The 23,233-nt window shown below is 41.6% G+C and overlaps 1 protein-coding gene across 2 annotated transcripts in view; it reads left to right on the top strand.

The window, feature by feature from the left end:
- The window catches only part of PTPRG (protein tyrosine phosphatase receptor type G), a 408,891-nt gene that overhangs the window by 365,168 nt on the left and 20,490 nt on the right, over positions 1-23,233 (top strand). For both annotated transcript variants that reach the window (XM_054838538.1, XM_054838537.1), the window contains 2 exons: positions 3,442-3,533; positions 16,291-16,382. In XM_054838538.1, the coding sequence (XP_054694513.1) occupies positions 3,442-3,533; positions 16,291-16,382 (184 nt within the window). The remainder of the gene's footprint in view (positions 1-3,441; positions 3,534-16,290; positions 16,383-23,233) is intronic.

The following is a 23,233-nucleotide window of genomic DNA, read 5'->3' as shown; positions in this document are numbered from 1 at the left end:
GCTTTTCCTCAACCAGTGCTGCAGAAATGCAAGAATTATTCTAAAATTAGTGTTTCAGTTGTTAAGATTTTAATAATAATTTATGCCGTTGACAAGTCCTGATTGTTCATTCACTAAAGACTGCTTCTGCCAGAAAAAAAATCTGGGTTTTTTTCTGCTGATGATGTTGGTTTCCTGAGCAAATGGGCACACAGGTGCAAACACCTGCACTTGTATACACACTGGGGTTAAAAGTTACAGGCTGAAGTGCTCATGTGAAAGCAGTTGTAGACTTCCACCTTGTCTAGCCCTGCGTCCATTCCCACCTCTCTCCATGGCTGCTTCTCTAGTGGCTCGAAACAAGCAATTTTCTGCTCTCATCTCTTTCCTTTATCCAGCCCTCCCCATACACGCACACAGATTTACTGCAGCCTCTTGTAGCCTTAGCAACTGCTGCCACTTAAGGTTTGTATACGGAGGGAAAGGTAATGGGTAGGGGAAATGCCAGGGATAGAAAGGAGCATCATAAACTGGGGGAGAAGGCAGATACTAAATTGTCTGAAATGCCTTTCAGTATCCTTGATCCCAGCTATATCAGTATTTATTACTACAAACTGGACATGAGTTTGCAAAAGGCTCTTCTTGGGCCCAGGCGTTTCCTGACCCAGTCAGTCCCCGGCTGAAAAATGGACAATATCTGAACTGGGGGCCTGGGGGCATCTGCCTGGCGCCCCGAGATGTGTGCTCCCTCCTGGAGCTGCGCAGAGGAGAGGTGCAACAGTAGGAAATGGACCCAGTAAGCAGAACTTGCTGGAAAATTCATCCAGCAAGTTTGTGAAACTTATTGTAAAAAGTCTTTTAAAGATCAACCCGCTTGATCCTGCTCTCAATTTTGAGCCTGCGTAGTCCCATCAGCGCTGCCTTCTGCTGTCACCGGGAGCCCCTGAGACATGGAGGGAGTCGCCAGGACAGGGATGCGATGGCCTGTGCACAGCGAGCTCAGCTGTAGAGGCTAAACTTGGAATATTTACAGCAATTATGGGCAAGTGGGAAGAAAAAAAAAGGCGTTTGAGAGATGCGTCTTCACCTAATGCGCCAGTATCCAGCATTGTAAAGTAATAAGCATGCTGTATTTTATATGTATATACATCAAACGAGTTTATTTTAGCATGTTTGTGACTGGAGAAAACCTTTAGTCAAATTCCATGACTGCCTTTGTAAAACAGCTACAGAAAGTCTTCCAGGAATAAAATACAGAATTGTTAATGACATTAATGATTGCAGAAAACTTTATTAGGTGAAATATTAATTGAATACATTGTTATTCCAACATTGTGCTCGGCAGAGATATGCTAGACTGAGTATTCGGCTATCACCATCATGGGCCTTACAGTATCACACAATGTGATTATCCAACACAATTACATGTTTTGATGCTATTAAGAAAAAGCTGTCTTATGGCTGCATAAAAAACCATAATGCCAGCCTATCACAGCCTCTCAGAGTATAAAATAACAAATTGCAAAAAATAATTGCTTTTCTTAAGTATCATCAGCTTAAAAAAATCCTGTAAATCCCTACGTAAAGGTCTGTCTTTTTATCAAACACCTTCTTAAGGCCTTCATTACCAGGAGAAGCCGTTCAAGGATTTTTGTAGTATTGACTCAAGGGAAAGAGTCCCAAATACATCAAAATCAGGAGCATTTTGCCTGTTTCATATTCATAGTTTCTTCTTTATGTGTGACTGATTTATTCTGCTGCATGCCCCCAGGGTGTGCATTGTCCAAAATAAAGGCTGCCAAAAAAAATGAGAACAGGGAGCAAGTAGGGTGGGGGGAGTTCAACCGACGGTTTTAAATGCTGCGAGAGTACTGCACATCTTGCATCCTCGTGTGTGAATTCACCTTATGGTGTTTCTTAACAAAAGCGTACTCGCTAAATAAATAACTTCAGTACAATGCAAGACATCGTGCCTGAAAATAGAAAGCTGCTCCGAGACAGTTACTCCATGCTGTGAAATCCACTCTTTCCTGCTTCTCTATTGTCTTAAGTTGTACTTGGGCTGCCATAGCATGTGCTTGCATTGTAAAGCAGTTTGTGCAGTAGAAAGTACAAATGCATAGAAAGCAAGCACCCATGATTATTTAGGTTCTGGTTTTGCCTAAGAGAGCGGTTTGATTTTCGGTGACATTTTTGCTCTCTGGCATATGTGGATGTTGTAAACAAAGGGAGCACAAATTACTTTGACGAAGTCAGCAAAGCCGGCTCTGCGGAGTGGGCTCTCTCTGGAGAGCACAACGCCCAAAGTACAGAGAAGCAGACTGCGAGGCAGAAACTCAGCAGCCACTACGTGCAAATATGTTTCAGCAAGGGAACCGGCAACTTGACAAAAGGCACAGCTCAGAAGGCCGCCCGCAAACTTTGCCCAGGTGTTGAAGCAGTTCATTAAGGGCTGCAATGAGGGGGATCTTTCTGCGATGGGAAGCTATTGTTAGGCGCCCGGACAGATGAGAGCAGACCCTTCTCCTGCCACAATAGCAGCTCGCACCAAGCAAGACTCATTAAATATTCAGTTCCAGCCTCAAGCAGCTCATTAAGTCAGCAATGAGCAGTGACGCTGGTGTTGGAAAACCCTGCCTCAGTTAACATCACCATGCAGAGTCTCCTCGGATCTCTTGATGTTATTCTGCTCAGTACCTTTTCTGTGATGACCAGCTTGTGCTCTCTGCTTTGCATTAAATACAGGTAAAAAAAGAGTCAGGTGGATTTAAGTTCTCCTATTCTTTATAGGCCTTTTCAGAGATGAGTCCTGGGGCCCAAGCTAAGTGTCTATTGCATTTTTCTGTAGCAGCATATGTAATACAAGTTTGCAGGAGGAGGATGGGATGAGGGTTGTATGGCTTTAGCGTTAAAAAGCAAACAAACAAAAAACTGTAATGTTCGAAGGATAACTTTCATAGCAGAACATCATGACGTGCAGCAGTTACAGATGCTGTATTGCTGTCTGTCGGCTGTTACACAGCAGAAACTTTTACAGTAAGTGTATTATTTTCCCTGGAAATGCTAGTGTCTTAGGTGAATTTTGGCTTGAACTGTATGCTGAATATGTTTCTTATGTGCAGAGTTTCTTTCTGAATGATGTATTTGAAACCTGTTTTGCGACCACTAACTTTTGTGAGTATAATTTCATATTCAATAGTACGCAGCAATAATATACAGAGGCATTTACGATGGGTGGATGTCAGTTGTCAAATGAATTAGAGCACATCAGAATCCGGAATTAGGATTGTAATTGTAGAAAACGCACATATGTTTTCACGCATCAATGTTTTAAAACCGTAACATCTGAAAGTATGGAGCGGAAATGGAGAAGCAGAACATGTGCAAAAGTTTTCAGCTATTTTTTCAGAGGGCAGTTTTTCACAGCCTGAATCCTTTTTTTTTTTCTTTTTCCTTTAACAGAAAGTGTTTTCAGACTGCCCATTTCTATGTGGAGGACAGCAGTTCCCCCCGTGTGGTCCCCAATGAAAGTATTCCCATTATACCTATTCCAGGTAAGACGGGCTTAATCTCCTGTGTTTGTGCTACTTGGATGCTGTTTTAATTACATAAAGAAGAGAAGGTTATGTTTGTGATAAATCATGTTTTTTTGGTAGAAATTTGCTGTATCTTTGTTGCTGCTTCATTTAATTTAAGGTGCTTTGCGATGGGGGTCTGAGTGCCAATGCTGTATTTTTCCATAGGCACCTCTCCCATGCGTTTTTAATAGAAATTTCAGAATAACCTTTGTAAAATGTCAAAAACATGAGCAACACTTCTGAAAAACACTGAGACATTGCATCCATGGTGAAACCAGCTGCTCTATCAGGGAGGGTTGTGGACGAGGGATATGCAGCTCCACTGCTCTCTCGAGACTGGGGGAACTCGCCCCCCACTTTCAGCATATGCAGAGGTGGGGTCTGCTGGGTCTCGGGAAGGAAAGCAAGACGCAGGGCTAAACAAACAATCTCAATTAAAGTCCAAAGCCATCTGTTAATTTGGTATTAATCAAGTTACCAAAGGTCAAATTCTCCTCTCAGCTATACAGAGAGTGAAGCTGGAAGCAGAGTTTACCGCTGTTCTCTCTTCATGAGGCGTTTCCCCTGGGAATTACTAAGTGCAGGATCCAGCTCCCGTTAAGTCGCGATGACAGAGAGCAGCTTGGTGTTACAGTGGCCTTTGCAGCCGCTGCCTTGTTTGATGTTGGTCAGTTCCGCAGGCAGAATTAAGATACCCCAAATGTTGTATTGACCTCGATATGTCAAATGCTCGTACTTGTTGCTTCAAGGTGTTTAAAGTTTCCTTGGCGTATTCTGTAATTTATGTCATTGAACTAGGATTAAATCTGCAGCTAATTGAGTTCATTTTACCAAAAAAACATTCAAAGCCATCTCTGAGAGACTGAAGAAACATGCTTCTTAGAAAACTGAAAGAATCCAGTTATATTTTCCTTGATTTTACTCAACAGACATGTGTGACTTTTCTAGAAAGTCTTTCAAAGTACCCATGGGAACTAACATGAAAGGTTAGCTGTTACATTCCTGCAGAAAACGTTAGGCAGTTTGCCTTGCAGTCTGATGCTGTGCCGCTGAAAACAAAAAAAACATGCTATCATCTCCTCTCCTTTCTGTGGCAGACTAAGATGAATGTCCTGGCCACCTCACTTCTTAGCAAGGAGCCTCCCTTCTTCTTCTCCTTTAGGGTAACATGACGCAGGAGGTTTTATTCTTAGACCACCTGTGATGAGTTTTCACAAAAGAACCTAGACAGTTGGAGAACTTCGTTCTCCCTACGCTAAACCCAGGAGGAGCACTTCCCTGTGGGGCTCATTTTGGCAGTCGGTTTCATGGTCCCACCATGCCTGCTCTTGTGTGTTACAACCTTAGAGCTTGTGAGGAAGGGGAGGGTGGGCTAACCTGGGCTCTGCGCAGAGCACTGTCAAAACTCGGGGCATTATGAGCACAAGGGAAATTCTCCCCTCAGAGAGAAGTCTCTTTGGCCAATGTATAGGATTTTTTACTGTAATTGAGACAAATTTTTCTTATAAACCAGCAGAAAGCTCCATCTTTTCATGCTGTGGTTTGTGGTGTGAGGACAGTGGTTCTTCCGTTTCACAGGGATGTTTTGATGGTCAGTCCATTAAAGACTGGATGGCATTCATATAAATTGTAATATAGGCTGAAGAAGTTCCATTAAAACTGTGCGGGTGGCAGGCATCGTAAGGCCAGCACACGCACTAATGCTTCTCCAGCAGCCGTTCTAGCATGTAACAAGTGACTGAGAACAGAAGAACGTTGCCTTTTGGGGACATCTTCCCATGACTAGAGCAAGCCAAGCTGTTGGACCACAGCAGCTTTGGGACTGACATGATGCTACCGTCACTGCAGTGCACATTTGGTCTGCTCAGGCTCTGTAATGCTAAGGAAGAGCTGCTCACCTCTGATAATGGGCACTGCAGATTAAGGCAGCTGCTGAGCAAGTGCTGCAAGACACCTCGAGCAGCTTTGTAGTTAAAAATATGCAAGGACTGCTGATGAGCTCTAAGGTAGGTGAAGAACTGGGCCTTAGACAGAGGTTTAGTCTAGTTGGATGCAAAGGTGAATCCAGATCTTGAATTCCTAATGTAATGACAAGATTTTTGTGGATATAATGGACATTTAGACCATAGAATCATAGAATGGTTTGGGTTGGAAGGGACCTCAAAGATCATCCAGTTCCAACCCCCCTGCCATGGGCAGGGACACCCTCCACTAGACCATGTTGCCCAAAGCCCCATCCAACCTGGCCTTGAACACTTCCAGGGATGAGGCTTCCACAACAAGACACCTGCATACAGACATCCAAAAGGAGGTGCCTTAATCTGAAGCTGAATCACGCCCAGAAGGTCTGAAGAGAGAATGAACTGATGAACTTGAAGACCTTGGCACGGACAGTAAAGCTATTCATGCCACCAAAATCCAAATCACCCTCTGGAAGTGCCTCTCTGTGTGTTTATTAACTACTACCTGTACAGGGAGTCTGTAATGAGGCTCAAAGTTAGTAGAGAGACATTCCAGCTATGTTGGCTTTTTTCAAAGATGGGAGATACTGCCACGAAAGAGCTTGAAGCTCTCCTAAACATTTTCCTTGTTTGGAGATGCAGAAGAGGCCTTTTTTTCCCCAAATACCTGTTGCTAAATGACAGTCTTCTCTGACGTCGGCTCCTGCTGCTCCCACACAGGCAGCCTACTGAAATGCCTTAAAAACATTAAGTGACAAAATTCTCCTTTGAACTGATTGCAACTGATGAAATTATAAGCCTCTGAACTTTTCCTCTGGAAACTGCCAGAGGGTGTGAGAAAAATCTTACTTGCCATGTTGATCCTAGAAGCAAAATATAAGTGGCATTTTCGCAAAAGCAAGTTTTTCAAAGTAACCTTGTTAGGTTGTGAAACCCTATCCTCACAAAAGAAATTTGAATAGATCCCTGTGGAACCATGCATCTACCTCCTACAATTCAACGGACCAACTTCTACTCTCAATTACATGCAAGCAGCCAAACTGATGGCAATTTAGAGCAGTGTGTCTAAAGACGTTGAGTGGATTTGCCAAAGCCCATCTACAGCATGCGGTGAGCTGCTGGTCGGAGGAAGCTGAGCAGGTTTGGGTTGGCTGGTCCTGGCCCAGGTGTGGGGTGGCTCTGCCAGGTGTCTGGCAGCCAGGCGCAGTGATGCCCTGACACAGCTCGAGAGGTTTCAGAAGCGGCACTGGTGTGTCTGCATGCCACCGCTCTGCTCCATGACGCGTTGCAATGCTCAGAGGTAGCTTTTGTGTTTATTTCTGCACCATATTCTGCTCCTGTTTAGGCAAACCCTCAGTTTTCTCAGGTCTGTGAACTCAAATCAATCTGCCAGCTACCTGCAATAGGCATACAGTACAACTTCTTGGGTCCAAAATCTAAAAAAATCTTCTTGTAAAGGAATGATTTTACCCATTTTCTCTTTCACCTCCCATGGCGTATGTGCTTAATTATTGTGCATGAAGCCACATCACCCATAGGCGTGTGCTTATCTGTGCAAATTTGCTCTGAGACCCAAATCATTATCATTATTCATAATTATCTGCACTGCTTGATCTAGAGAAACACAGGACAAAGGAGATATCATTAACTGAGTCACCCACTGGATATTACAACTGAGGAATAAATCTAAACTCACGTAAGCCCTGCGCGTGACAGTAATGCATCTGTAATCAACAGCAGATTTCTGAAACTCCCCTGCCATTCAGCCCAACAAAATTATTTCTCCATATCTTCTCTCTTTGCCTCCACACTCAGTTAATTCTGGCGACGTCCATATCATCTTTGCCTGGATCTCTTCGCTATAACATTTGGTCTTGGTAAGATCTCTTTCTCAGCAAACCAGCTCCTGTTCCTGTTTGGCATTTTTTTTCCATAGCTGGATCTGTATCTGGTTAAAACATTTCTGGACTTGATCCGTTTCGGTAGAGTTGGATAGGTAAGAATAACAGCAGTGTCATAGCTGCAGAGGTGTATGCTTTGCAGCACTGCAAAACAAAATGCATCCCTTATCAGTTTTCCTTTCTTCTCATTGCAAGACCTGCTCCACGACAGCAGTGCAGAAATGCACCTCTGTGCACCTTAGATGATATCAAATAGTGGAACTAGCACAAATTCCACTTCTACCCTCCTCCTCCTCTCCTTTGTTTCAGAGCTTTCCTGCTCTCAGGTGGTGAATTGTTCTGGAGCTTGCTGTGGCTTTACTGGTTCCTTGCCCAGCCCATGAGCACAACGGATGCTGTGGCACTCCTGTCAGCAGGACTCGTTGTGAGATCAGTACAGAGATAGTTGAGACTTGACCCTATGGCAAAACTCAAAACTCTGCGTGGTCTTGACCATAGTCCAGGGACACATGGCTCATAAAGAACACAATGGCTGGCCAATGCAGCTGATTCATTTAGCGTTTTATTCCAGATGTCTTTCACCATTTTTAGTATAAGTAAAATGTCTCAGATGTGATGCCAGTCATTTCAGCTGTGTCTAGACTGCAAGGCTCAGGAGCGTTTCCCAGTGCTTGGATCAAGGTTTTAGATGTAAAGGGCAGTAAATTAAATTTTTAACTAGTACTGGAGTTTATGAATATTGTATTTAAATTAACCAGTGGCAGAATCTGATGGAGAAACACTCTCATGCTTCTTCAAGAATGACTCGGTGTGGGTGCATGAGCCCAGGAAATAGTGGAGTAGCCAAGTAAGCTGCAGTGAAAAAAGTGTCTTGACCACCTCATGCAATCACGTGCGGCCATCACCCTCCTTCATTTCCCTCTGTCTTCTCATGGTTACAGGGACTCCCATCAAGAGTCCTTCTTAGCTTCTGCTAAATCTCTGCAGAATTTTGAAACCTTCTTATTCCTTCAATAACCATGGTTGCCTTCAACCTTTCCTGACAAACATCAGTGGTTAGACTTGATGTGGTTTTTACAAGCTCAGTTTCTGCACTTCTGATATCTTCTAGTAGCATCCACCCCGTGACAAACTGTATTAAGAGACAGTACCAAGAGGTATCTCATTTGACAAGGAAACTGCAGATTCCCAACAGAGGCTTGGTATCTTACTGTTGTCTGCTAAGATGTAGCTGTCTCAAGTTGATCGCAAGTGCTTAAGAGCACCAGGACACGTCTGTGGCCACTACAGTGCCAGTGCACTGAGCACAGTGATCCTCTCTGCGAGGCACTGGCGAGGTACTAGGAAAAGTACTAACTGCAGCTGAGGACTTATTTCTCAAGGGCATGAAGCTCTTCACTGAGCACAGAGGTAGTGCTCTTCAGCTGTTTAAGACTTTATTTCTGCTTTCTGCTCCCTGCGGATTTATGTTCCAGCACCATATTGTGAATTGTACCTATCTTCAGCTTCAATTCAATTCATGAATGCAGTATCGCAAACGCAGCCATCCTCTGAAGCCAAGAAAATATCAAGGTATTTTAGGGAACATCCACCTTCCTTTTTCTCTGCTACAAACTGCTGCTCCTGCAGCACACAGAAGAAATTATGGTAGGGTATCTAATCACAGTACTTGTAATGGAGGCTTCGGGAGTTGGCTAAATCACCCAAGAACTTGTTTGCGTGGTGGCCATGTGAAATGTGGATAGATCCTTTTCTGAGAGCCATCACACTGGGCTGCAGAGCCCTGGCGTTGAACCTCCATGTGCTTAAATGCAAGGCATGCATGTAATTTCGTGGCACAACTGGGACCTGAGGAGGGAAATGTGTGAGATTAAAATTGTGTTTCTTAGCAGGCAATACCAAATAAGATCATGTTTAATGTCTGTGCTAAGGGAAAATTCACATTATTTCATTCACTTGGACTGAAATTGTTTTTTTGCTTAAAGGGAAGAAGTGTATTGCTATTACATTTATAATTAATGATAACCTAATCTAAGATTTGTACAAGCAGATTTAAACTGAGCTCTTATTTTGACACATATAAAATTTTATCATTAACATCTTTATATTCCTGACTGACACATGGCTAATAGCATTGTAGTAGATTAAATCTTGAAGCAAGAGAGATGAATGTAGCTACAATATTACACAGGTGATTTTTCATATTCTGCTTTTTCATGTGTCTCCCCTTTATCAGAAAACTGCCCTTGTGTTCATTTGACTTGATTATAAAAAATAGATAGCAATTATCTTGCTGGAAGGACTTCTGTGTTTTTCTTTCAACATGCCCACCTATCCAGGACTTTCAAATGTGTTCACAGTGTTTTCATGCCTTTTCATTTTCAAAGGCATTTTTATTAAAAACAGTACTTGATAAACACATGATTACAAAAATGTGAGCATTAATGAGGAAGAGTGTCCCCAATAATCAACTCTTAGTAATTTGCTATTTATCTTAATTTATTTTAATTTATAATTTGTCTTAATTACTGAGGTCAGTGACTTCAGGAGGGTGCCAGCCTTGAAAGGTTTCAGCAGGTAGTTTGACCTCCTAGAATGAAACCCACTGTATTGCCTTTTTAGCATTTGTGCCGATATGATCTCCACGACAGGCAGACACCTTCTCAATACTAAGAGTTTTTTAATTACTTTGGTTTATCATAAATTAATTGATGCTCATATTATGCAAATAAAACTGGTCTTATATTTCTGGCTATTTTTTATACAGCAAGCAATGTGATCAGTCAGCAAAATTAATTCTTCCAAGTGAAACACAGTGGCTTCAGTTGCATTCTTATTTTAAATAGTTAAGCAAGGAAAGCCAATATACTGCAGAATTAAAGGCTCTGACTATATAAATGTGTATAATTCAAATGCATTAAATCTAAAATGGTTTGAAGAAAGCTGGGCACCACCCATTTTTACGTGTGGAATTACTCGTGGAGGCCAGTGTTTGTGTGAGTTAGGACAGGATCTGCCTGTGGAGTTGCCTGCTTAAACATTTCAAATTCAGTCAGTGCCAAAATTTGAGCTGCATGTGAAGCTTCTGACCCCCGTAAGTGTGTGCACTTCACAGTATATGCTCAATCTGTAGCTTTAGAGATTTTTGTCAAAGCTTCTCTGTAGAGGTGAACACCTCACCTCGGTGGAGTTGGTAGTATTTTTTCAGTAAGCTCTACCAGGGCAGAATTTTACCCAAGGGTATGCTTTAATCCTTGCAATATTCTTTATGATCAGCCACTTTTCTAGAGACAGATCAAATACAGGTGTATTTGGCCTTTACATCCCCTGTGCGTACTGTGTGTTGCGTGCACTTTCATATTGCGTGGTACAGCTGCATAGATCCTCTTTTTAAAACTGGACTACGAGTGCTCCGTTGCTGGTTGTGGAAATGAATCTGTTGGGATTGCACTTCACATGGTTACTTGGTTACGGTGCTGCATGTGAAGGCAAGCTTTTGCTGTAGCTGTGCACTCTGATACATATTGTAGCTTATGGAATGGCTGTAAGACTCAGTTTTAAGTAATATGCATCCTAAATATCGATGCTAGGTATTCCAGCTGCTTGCAGAATTTTTTCGTCCCTCTTTGTAAAAAATAAAATCCAATGAACCCCACTGAATGTGGTTAACAATAAAATAAATATTAAAAAAAAATCCTGGGATTGCATTCAGTGTTCTCTCCAGCAGTGGAGAATCAGAGGGTGGAAGATGAATCGACATCCCAGCATTGAGTGCTGCTGGGAACAGAAAGGTGCTTGTTTCCTATGGATATGGGAAAACATTTGTCAGATATGTATTTTTTCAGTGAGTTAAGAGGACAAATCCAGTCCTACTATGATCCTACTGGTAGATATTGCTTTCCAATCGGGAAAACTTTTTTGCAGAAGATGAGAACTGTGAGGATACACTATTGAGAGTGGGTTCTCCAGGATTAATGCCACTAACATCATCACTGGTTTCGTGATTGTCATAAGCCAGGTTAGGTTTGTGCTGCCTTCAGAAAGGGCAGTTTCCCTGTCACCTCACTATTCTTCATGCTAATGAGTAGGATCAACCCATCTACCCCACTGACAACTAATCCTTCTTCCCCTTCCCCACAAATCAATTAATCCTTTCTTATAGTCGTCAGCCAGATCAGCAGGCTGATTCCGTTCACTGCTCAGCCCCGCAGGCAGGGAGACGGGAGTGGGAGAATCCCCTCGTCCTTTGGCTGAAGCCAGCTGTGAAGAGCACGCTGAGAATTGATGGAGGTGCTTCTGAGACGCAAGGGACGGCACAGGGTTGCTGAGCAGTGCATTAAGTGGCTGCTGTTGGAGCAGATGGGCCAAGCCACGTGACAGCTATGGCACATGAATCCAGGTGGCTTTGCAAATGAGAGACTGAAGTGCAGTGACTAACAAACAAATGGAATAAGCTTTCACATTAAAAGTAAGGCATAAGATACAAGGTATATTGGATTTAGTAGATGGGGTAAGATAATAGCTGAGAAACAGAAAGCATTTACAAACAGAATGAAAGACATGGGAGAATTTTCTTACCGAGACTTCTTCATGTGTGTCAAACATCTGGTCTTCAGAAACACCAAAACTCCAAACTAGACAAAGGTAATATGAGGAAGCACTTTGGTTTTAACCTTCTGGATTAATTCCTGACCCAAACCCATCTATTCCAATCCAATGCCACTAAACTATCCAGTGAGCTCTCAGGCTGTAAATGAATCAAAATGAATCTGAGAACTTATTATGTGGAAATGCCATCTCTGATACGATATCCCATTTTTCTTTTGAAATTGGCCCCTATCGCCTTAACATTACAAAGGCACCTTATTAAGTGGGAGATGGGGAAAATCCTTCCTGGTAGGATTACTAATTATCCAACCTTTAAATGTAACCCTGTTCTACCCTTATTGCTTCTATACACTTTGGGCTTCTTTTGAAGGTGACTGTCTTCTGGAGGAATGTATTCAGTATTCTACATTGTCAATTGCCATTTCTTAGAAAATGAGTGTAAGTGAAGGTTTTCCTCTTCTATCACTTTTTTTAAACAAACTTGACTTTCTTCTTGGCATTCTCCCTTTGTGGCGGAAATGAGGTCCATTGTGGTCCCCTTCGGTTTTGTGGTTTTGATTCTCCTCTCAGACGTTTGTCTTGGACCAGCAAGTGAAGACAGGAACTCTACCAGTGTTAAATATCTAGCGTAGTAATTAACCATACCCCCACCTGTCAGCTTCAGTAGTGTCTGATTATAAAGAATATTATTACATGTTATATTACTTACAGTAATAAATATATCTACAATTATTTTAAAGTTCTTTATTTTAAAGGGACACCTTTGCCCCCTCCATCTAAGATTACTTCTTTCTCTGCATAACACAAAGGGTTAGTACATTAGTATGGTGCAAGATTCAGCTCATATTTTGTAGTGATGTAAATCCAGAATCACTTTATTGACACTGATAAAACAGATGGCTAAACCCAAGCTAGACAGAACTGTAATTATATCTGCAGCGTTAGAGGTGAAGGTATGTTATTAAAACATTTCCCTCTTCTCTTTGAATAATGTGTAGGTCTTGCAAAATGTAAGCATCATACTGACAATATCAAATGTCACTCTAGCTTCTGGATGGGAAAAAGTATACGAAGCAAAAGGGAATATGTGCAGAATGACTATGAGAGCTCCTAATTAGCCATTATAGGATTCCATTAATCTCTTCAGTCGACTAAAAGAATTATAGTCATTGAAGTCTATTTGTCTTAAGATGGAAAGAAGGCTTAACCAAAGCCTTTGGCCTGACAATAGAAAGGAAAAGCATATTCTGTGTATTTAGCTACATCTGTTGGTTTTCTTAGAGAAGGTCACAGCCATCTTCAGATAACGTCAGAGCAGATAGCATTCAAGAGCACTGAGTATATTGGTACATGTTTTACCAGAGGTCTAGCAAGCTAGCAGATACCCCATGGCTGAGCTAAAGTAATTCGTGTTCCTGGGTGGGAGTTTGGAGTTGGAGGTCAGGAATAGAAAATTACAAGCCCAAATTACTGTAACACTTTTCTGTTCCATTGGTTAGTGCAATAGACTATATCTTACGTACGGATCCGTCCATGTGGCTATCAGCAGGAGCAGGATGGGGATGCAGCCGGGAAGCAGCCACGTCCTGCCCGGCTGCAGGTTGCCTGTCCCCTCTGGGCTGTAGGTGTTCCTCAAGGGGTGGCCTCTGCACAGTACCTCCCAGATCTTGCATGGTCAGTAGGACCATAGTAGCCCAGCAGTTTGAAAGCTGGAAATCATAAGCGGTTTTCTGAGTTTCTAACGTTTGTGGTTCTGATTTTAATCTTCCTAATGCGAAATGACTACATTTGCTCCAACATGACTTTCCTGAGTTTATGGGCAGCTTCAGCAGCATAAGCTCCCTCTCACCCAGTGAGCTCATATATCAACAGCATTTCCTATTTAACTTATTTAATGTTTAATTGTTGCCCATGTTATCAAATCATGTAAGAAACTGCATTGGGTTAAGGCTCGTGGAGGGAATCGGAAGTGAAAAATGCAGAAGAGGAGAAAGGAAGGAGAAACAATAAAGGATAGCGAACAACAGAGAAGTGAATTAGCAGTGGCTATAAAGGTGGAGACATACTGCCACCATGCAGTGATGAGGATAAAAAGAAAACTAACCATATTTTGCCATGGATCTCTGGTGCAGACCCATCCTTGAAATTGGTGGGAATTCAATGGACCGGAGAGCACGTTATCTCTAATGTATTTTTTGGCTCACAGATCACAATTAAAATTAAATTCTGCCTTCTGCAAAATTAAATTGGACACACTGGTCTGCTGCAGTGAATCCTTGATCTCAGTTGGTCTCAGCTGAGCTAGACTACTCAAGAAAAAAAAACGAAATGATAACTATGGAACTTTTCTTGTGAGAGCATGTGAAATTGCTATCATAGCACAAGTTATTTTCAAAGAAATCTAGGATGTATGGGTTACTTTTCAGGAAGAAAGATTGTTTTACAGGCCCTTTCTATTCACTGCTGTTCCTATAGATCGTTCCATTCAAGTGCCTTGGCTGCAAAAATATTAATACAAATGTTGTTATGAGATGATGATGTTCTCAATATTACACAGAATAAATGTTATCACTTAAATATTTTAAAGTGCCAGCATTTCTGCATGCTGTAGCTTTTTGCTAAGATGAGCATACATTTGTCACATGTTTTGAATTCTGTATTATTCAGTAAATGAGCATGTGGTTAATTAAAGTAGCATTACTACACTGGGAGGTGATCAGATTGCAAACATATCTTTAACAATTGGCTCTTGTAAATAAAATAGAAGAGAGCTGATTGAAATCTGAAAATGTCAATAGATGCAAAAAGCCACCTTAGAGCGTTACCTGATAAAATAAGGGAAGAGAAGTAATGACATGGTCAATATTAACTGCCATCAGCTGGAAAGAAATCAGATTGTCAGTGATCTATAAAATTCTTGCCAAAGTAGAAGCTCATTTACACATACAGATCTTCATACCCTTTGCTAAGAAAAGCATATGTGACAGCTTAGAGGTTTTAGCTGCCAAAGATCTTTCACTCTGAATACAGTAAATGTCACATCTATTTATTTATCGTTAAATTTTGTTAAGTATCTGTAGAAATATTTGGATTTTTTCTATCATAATGTAGATGTTTAAAAGGAAAAGAATCCAGATTATAATGCAGCTGTAGCACCAAACCATATGGCTGCTAAATGGGAGCAAAAATACACCACTGAATTACTGGGAGTAAACATAAACTGGATGCAATCTTCAGAAGAATATTAAATGGAATATATAAATACCAGAGTATTGCCATAAAATCATGCAATCAGACAATAGTAGCCATCAGGCAATAGATTATTTCACACGCTGAAAGTAATCACAGTTGTATAGCAATTTACATTTTCTAAATGCCAGACTGAAAATATTAACTAATGAATCTTGGCAAGCTCAACGTTTCTACCAACTGCAGTGGTGGTTATAACAACATCTAGGTCTTTTTTAAGAGAGAGAAAGAGAGGGAAGTAATGCAGGCACCCTACACCCCAGCTTTATTAGAATCTGTCCGGAGTCCCAGGTGCTCGAAACAGTCCTGTTTGTCTTCAATTCAATTCAAGTCTTTGACTTCTTTCTTTTAAGAAAACATCTGTGGGTGATTTATTGGTATATTGGGTGGAGTTTGCACTGTGCTGAGCAAGAACAAATGGTCCGGTGGAATACATATTCAATGTGATGTATAGTGTCTGGCATGAGAGAGAACTCAAATCAGTGTGATTGTTGTGTTGCCTGTTCTTGTGCTCAGAGACAGTTCCATGATAAGTCCATTTGGATTCTACATCGTTGTGTAAAAAGGAAAAAGTAACTTTCAGGAGAAAAGCCTGTGTCTCTGCTCGGTCTGGTAAAAACTTACTAGGGGCAATTGTCAACTGTACTTTCCTATTTTGGGTCTCTTCAGTTCTTTTTATACAATGTGGAGTGAGAGGAGGCCTCTTCATCCCATCCACAGCTATCTTCAAACTGCAAACAAGAACTAAACGATCCTTGAACTTCAATTGGACTTTGTAAATTATCATCATGGGGGAATAGACTCTCAGTATTCATAACTGCAGTGCTTGGAATTAGAAATATAATATGAAGAGTTTACTTCAAAATTGGCCAGATTCATCAAGATTTCTTATTATTGCATACTGAACTAGCTCTGCCCCTGGGAACTCAGATCTAAGTGATATTGAGTGAAGACTTTCCTGAAGTTTGATGTATGAGACAAATAGCAACTCTGAATATCTCTTTCTTTCTACAGATGATATGGAAGCAATTCCAGTCAAGCAGTTCGTTAAACACATCAGTGAGCTGTATTCTAATAACCAGCATGGGTTCTCGGAAGACTTTGAGGTACAATTTAATGATCCACCAATAAAATGTTGTTTTCCTAAAGTTAATTGTGTATTAAGGGATTAAGAATTGTGTATGAAGGGATTAAGTTAGGGACTGTGTGACATCGTGTGATGCTGTCATGCCAGGTAAATGCAATGCTCAAATGTATTGGAAGAAATGGGGAAATACCTGTGTGCCACCAGGTATGAGCAATCTGGGACTGGACATTTACAGATGCTTTCTAACCACCACAGATTTGGTCCCTTTACCTGGGGGACCCTCCTAAGTTTGTATTAAATAGGAAAAGCTGCCTGCAGTTCCCCAGGAACAACATGAAGATACAAGCAGTGGCTTTTAACTCCAGGCTTTTCTGTTAATCTGTAGCTTATTTTACTCTCGTTGGCCCGGAATCTACTCCTCTTAGTCACACTGAGAAGTCACATACCCTCTGAGTAGCCCAAAAGGAGTAAAATAGTGCTCACTATGAGTAAGAATAGTAGAATTTGGTGCTTTATGAAAACCCAAATTATGGGTCAGTTCCTGGAGTCCTTGTTCATGCTCTGTTCAGCCAGGAGAGATTGCTGTTGGTTATTTTGTTCCAGTAAAACCAAGGAGAAAGGCTTCAGGATTTAGTTGGTAGTATTTACCTAATGTCACTATTTTAAAGGTTGCATCTTGTTACCTGCGTAGGACAGATTCTGACCTATAAATCTGCTATAAATTGGAGGCAATTGCAATGATGTGAAAGTAGTTTTACATCTCTGGCTTACCAAACCCGTATTGTGGAAGCATGGTAAACATCACACAGTATGAGGGTGGGCTGTGGAGTCAGGCCCTAATAAGCTCGAGTCAGTATTCTCTGGCTAGTTTTTAGGTATTTATTTCCTTCAGTCTAATCACAGTCACTGCTGAACTTTTGGAAGTATTGAGAAGCAGGAGAAGCCCCAGGAAATTGCATGGAGCTGTGCTACTGGCTTCCCAACCAGCCATCGGAGGCGTGTTTGTGCGATGCATCTGAATGAGAGAGGCAGCTCTGCTTACAAACACGGCAATGAAACAAAATAGGTGGCCTAATATCTACAGTTTCTTCGCTTACTGCAGTAAAGACCAGACTGTATGCAGGAATTGTTTTTAATGGGATCATTTAAAACATTTATTGTTGCTGTTTGGTTACTGTCTATAAAGAAGTGGCTGCTTTGTCTGATGCCGAAAACCCGTTGTGTGAGTTAGAAACATTTTGTATTCATGAGGAAGGCAAATGTGTAAGGTGTTAAAGTGATTTAGTTCAATTGACTGCTGGCTGGATGGCTGAGCAGGAATATTGAGGCATTTAACAATGTTGATGGTATTCAGGACAAACATTTATTCTCCAGAGAGTAGAATTTGATCAGGATGATCAAATGCGACTCACTCTTCTCAATTATTTATGAATTGCGACCCCAGTGCTATTCATCACAGCTGGGTTTTACACCATTTAATTATTCAAAATAATCAGCAACACATCTGTAAACTTGGTCTGGCTTTAAGCAGGCTTTGCTTCAGCTGTCGCAAAATCACTGCTATTAACAAATGTTGGACACCTTCCGCCCGTGTTTTAGCAAAGAAAAACACTGCTCTAATAGCCCTATTTTTTCCCATCCTCCTGGAACTCCCTGCTGCAAGTGCCATGCCGTGGCAGCCGTTCAGAGAGATAGCTTTGGCCGATTAGTCCTCTTCTGGGGAGCGCGGGGTCCCCTCTGAAGGGAAGTTAAACTCCACCAACTGCACTGCACACGCCAAATTCTGTTCTCCGTGCTGGCTTAAGATTTGGAGCATCTCCTTTGAAGTCAATATAGCTACTCCAGATGTATTTCTCCATAGCTGAGGTCTCAGCTTCCTAAAGAGTAAATGAAATCTCCTCCTAGAGTAAGGAGAAGGAATAGGAACAAGGCAATCACTGTCTGGGATAAACCATCTGGCTCCCTTTCATTGCTTACGTTCTGCCCTGCTCGCACCTCGTGGGCCTGATTTTCTTCCTTACGGTTCACAGTGATGGGACAGAAGAGTGAAACCCAGGAGTTTTCACAGAGCCTGTAGGTAGAATATTTCTCAAGTGCCTAAACTGACTCAGAGATCAGAATACAGATAAAATAGAGGAGCCTGAGGTTACATTTATACAGTAGCTAGCGGTGACACTTCTCACATCTGGTCAGATCCAGCTGTGCTGTATGTGCTGGAATTGTATCTGCCAGCTACAGTGAAGATGTAGCTAAAGTTTTATGGAGAAACAGTAGGATTCCAGCTGAAATAGAAAATCCAGACTAGTTTTGGGTGGAAAGTACCACAGCTGTATCACGCCTTCGTCCCTGGGGAACTTCTGAAAAGAGGTATTATGTTCTGCAGTCATATAAGCTTTTCATAAAATATCTGCTTTTTACATCTAAAAGGAAGAGAGAAGAGGATGGCGAGGAGATGCTGAAAAATGTGATCAATACTATAGAACAAATAAATCTTCCCAAAGATAGCCAGCACATGGTTTGTTTTTTTTTTTTTAAAATGAGTAAAGGATCAAAAATTCTCTTCAGAAGTTTCTGTGGCAGGAGGTTTTATGATGGAACCTGTGGAAGGAAAGACTAAGCTAGGCATACACATACTCTGCCCGATGTGGAAGGTAAACGTTCTCCATTTGTTTGTTGCTAGTTTTTGGTGGAAGTCTCTTCCTGTGATTTTGGCAGCATGTTGTGGGTTGTATTAAGTTGGTTTTTACATGAAGAAGATTCCTTTGAAAGTAAATTGTGTGAATACTCCCTCCTCCTCTTAAAATGAGCTGTAATTACAGCTAAATATTTTGTGAATGTTCTTAGGAAGCGTTTTATGTGCAAAGGAAGAAAGGACTTTGAAGTCACAAATCTTTCCTTGGAAAGTACATCCAAAATGAATCCTTATTCCCTTTGGGTAATCATAGTGCAAGTAGCCAGCTTTATTGTCTGGTGATAGCTGGGCTTTCTTGTATATACAGAATTGTTAAGATTTCCTTTGAGTCCTATGAATTTTCAGGTTTTGATACAAACTAGAAATACAAAGTCCAATTTAATACTGAACAACAAATAGCTTTTTAAAATAAAGTCCACGATCCTGCAAGTCTCTGATATAACTCTTTGTATTCCACTTTGGAATACCTTCCCACCTAATACTGAAAAAAGTTCTGAGAGGCTTTTTGGCTTGCTCTCGGGCAGCTCCAGCACCCTCTTGCTATGGCGTACAGGGTGAGGTACCACATTTTTACGGGGCAGCACTGGGACAGGGTTTGGTGGCAAGAGTGAACAGAGACTGGGAGGCTCCCTGAGCCACAGATTATATCTACTCCTTGTCTAGCCAGAGATTTGCTTGGCATCATTATGTTTAATAGTCTTCGATAGATATTTCTTCAACAAATTTTTAATTGCCTCTTGAACCCTTTTAGACTTCTGGTGTCCAAAGCATCCCATGGCAGTGAATTCTACAATTTGTTGCACAAGACTGGACTTCCTTTTGCTTTTAACTCATGCCTCATAACTTCTCTTTTGCATTACGAAGTACATCCCCATTCACTTAAATGCCTCACATGATTCTGTCTGCCTCCCTCATTTCCCCTTAATCATCTGTTTTCAAATCTGAAGAAGTCTAAACCATTTAATTTGTCTGAGGAAGCCATTCTAGACTCATGATGCCTTGTTCCCTCTATACCTTTTTTTTCTTCCTTTACCATATCCTTTTCGAGATGGGAAGGCCAAAACTGTGCACAGTATTTAATGAGTGGGTTTACCGCAGAGTTCTGCGGGAGCACAGTAACGTTTTCTGTTTGGTTTTCTATTACTTTCCTCCTTCCTAACATACTATTTGGTTTTTAACAACTACTGAGCACTCAGCTGACACCTCCAGAAAACTATCAGCTGTGACCCCAAGGTCTTGTCGCTGAATGGCAATAGCAAATTGGGAACCTGTCAGTATGTATGTATAGTTAGGGTTGTTTTTCCCAAGTACATCACTTTGCATTTATCAACATTGAATTTCATTTGCCGTTTTATCACTCAGCCGCTCAGTATTGCAAGATTGTTCTGCTTCCCTTCACAAACAGCTTTTGTTCTAATTATCCTGAATAATTTTGTATCATAAACACACTTTTTCTCCTCTGCAGTCCATTTATGAATAGATTAGGTCCCCGTAAGGTCCCGCTGGTGAAATCCGAACACTGACAATTCCTGGGTGGTGAGTCCCACCTTTAACCTGTTAGTATACAAGGCAAGTTTTCCTTCTCCTCCAAGACAGATCAGTATTCTATGTTTTCTCAGAGGTCTTTTCACAAACATTTTGGAAATCCAAATGTGCGGTTCTCTTCCAGACTGTTCTTACGTATGGACTTCTTCAGGGACCTCTCCGCAGAGTGTTAGAGGCGTTCTCTAGCTCTGATATTTATTACAGCGTCTAGCAGTTTGCCCCATAGAGAAGTCAGAGTTAGTGGGCTGTAGTGCCTGAAATCCCTTCTGGATCTCATTTTAAAACCTGATGTCACATTTGCCATCTTCTATTCCCCTGATAGCCAGCCTGACTATATAGGGCATCTACCCTCCAAATTCTTGTATCAAAAAGAGTGTGAAGTGCCACCTCCCACGCTAAAGCTTTTCACTCCCTCCCCCTGGTCGGTTCCTGGAGTAACACAGTAAGTTTTCTGAGTAGTCGTGTCCTTTTGCTCTAAGAAAGGAACACTAAGCCAAGAAATCACCCTCCACCCCCGAAGCTAAATGTGAATTTTTATAGTATAATGCAGGATTTGGATTTCTGAGATCAGACAATTTTATTTCCCTCCTCTGTAATTCTGAAGTGGGTTGGTCAGTGCTGCTGCGGGAGCGATTAGAGTGGGTGAATGCAATCTCCGCAGACCTCTCCTGCCTGTGGCCGTGTGAGTGTAATGATTCATTGCCAATTTGGAGTCTGAACAGGCTCACTGAACTTGGAGGCAGGCTGTCTAGCTCCCTCATCACATAAATTGAAAATATCTTTATACTCCAGTGGCACCTTCTTCTAAATGTCCTGAAATGTAAGAAAATCACATAAATCTATATCTTCAGCGATGTGGCAGGGATCTGCTAACGTTATTCTCATGATTGCTGCTGCTCGGGGCAGGGGTCGCTAGCTCTTTTTAACCGGTGACCTCAGAATGTTATTCTCTAGCGAAGGGCTGCATTGAAGACAGATAACGCTGCACTTTGCACGTTTCTTGACACACTAAAAACACTGTGTAGTTATACTGGCATCCCTTACAGATCAGACACAGCTTACACCAGACACATGCTTATAACTGCATCTACACCAAGGAATTTGGCAGTAGAAAGATGCCATTTCAAAAGCATGCTGCTAGCAGACATTACTGCACTGGGAAATGTTTTATAACCCTGGCCCAAAACTGCCATAATTAGAGGTATTCTCAGCCTGTGCATTGCTGTACTGAAACCAAAGGGAAGCAGCACTGTGAAAGCTGGAGGAGGAAGGATTGCTGCAGAAGGGGATCTTCCTGGGGTTCTCAATTCTTATCTCACCGCTTGACCTACCCTGAGAAATTGGCATTGTGGATTAAGAGATAAAGTTGAAGAGAAGCAATAAAAGATGTTCCGATATCTGGGCTTTCTGTTGCTAACCATAGTACCGCAGCCATACCCAAAGTTTCTTCCTGGAAGCCCCGCTCGGAGGAGCCGTAGCCCTGCATGGGCAATGCAAGGTTTCGGTCAGGCTCCAACACCTCCCTGCCCAATGAAGGGCAGGATACCGCAAGCGAACGGTCCTCTGCCATCCTCTCCTCTCTCGTTCATTTACATGAATTTTTAGCTATCTATTCATGATTCCTCCACTGTTATTCCTGTGTTGAGTCCTTTTGGTTTGCTTATTTTCCCCTTCTTTCTAGGCTGTCCCCAGCTTACCTCTCTCGAGTGCCATCAGAGAGTTTATATTAGTGCTAAACTATCACAAAAATCTACACTATTCCTGTGGGATATCTCCAAATACTATCCGCTGTCTCTGTTGGTATGCCGTCTTCATGTTTGCTGTGATAAAACAAACAGCAAGAGCACTACCACAGAATTCTCTAATTTGAGACTAAAATAGTAGGTCAAAAATTATTTTAGGGGTGGATGAACTAGCTGCTTTCATGCTGAAAAATATCACAATAATATCAAAACAGAGCTATGGATCTTCTCTAATTTAGTCCTTCAGATTAGGATCTTTTCTTTGTTCATGATGCCTCCTCATTGCTATTCATAGGCTTTCACAGTTCAGCCCCTGCTAGGACATCAGACTGAAGTAATGGGAAACAACAGCAGCACTGCAGAAGGCCAAATCAAGAGACCGAGTTCCTGCTCAGTCACTGTAGCAAAAATCCTTGCTCAGAACCTTATAATGCCAGCAATACGCTGGAGCAGTTTGATTTTGTACTTAAATGGAAATTCTTTGAAGTTTAGAAGAAACTAATCTGTAACTTGTTTCAGAAAGGCAATGAAAATGGGTCGTTAAACCTGGGTGTATCAAATTCCAATTAGCATTAGCACGGACAATATAATTAAAAGGTAAATTACCCATAATAGCATAGACTAGAACACTTTTTACAGTAACTAACGGTCAATTGAAACCATGTACTTTGGTTTCTTGGGTTGTCAATGATAAGTGGAAAGGACAGAATAAGAGCCTGTATCCATTCATCTTTGGACAGTAATGTGTTCTGCAAAGTTAAACATGAAGAGCAGCAGTGTGCTAGCCAGCCACCATTAAAATCAGTGGAAGAGACTAAGTGGGATTAAGAAAAGCCAAAGAAAAGAGACTAGAGCTGAAAAGTTTGTGAATTAATTACGGATGTGGTGATG

The sequence above is a fragment of the Grus americana genome, chromosome 11 (assembly GCF_028858705.1).
Source record: "Grus americana isolate bGruAme1 chromosome 11, bGruAme1.mat, whole genome shotgun sequence".
NCBI classification, from domain to species: Eukaryota; Metazoa; Chordata; class Aves; order Gruiformes; family Gruidae; genus Grus; species Grus americana.
The sequence above is the reverse complement of the archived record's forward strand: the minus strand, read 5'-3'. Positions and strand labels throughout refer to the sequence as shown.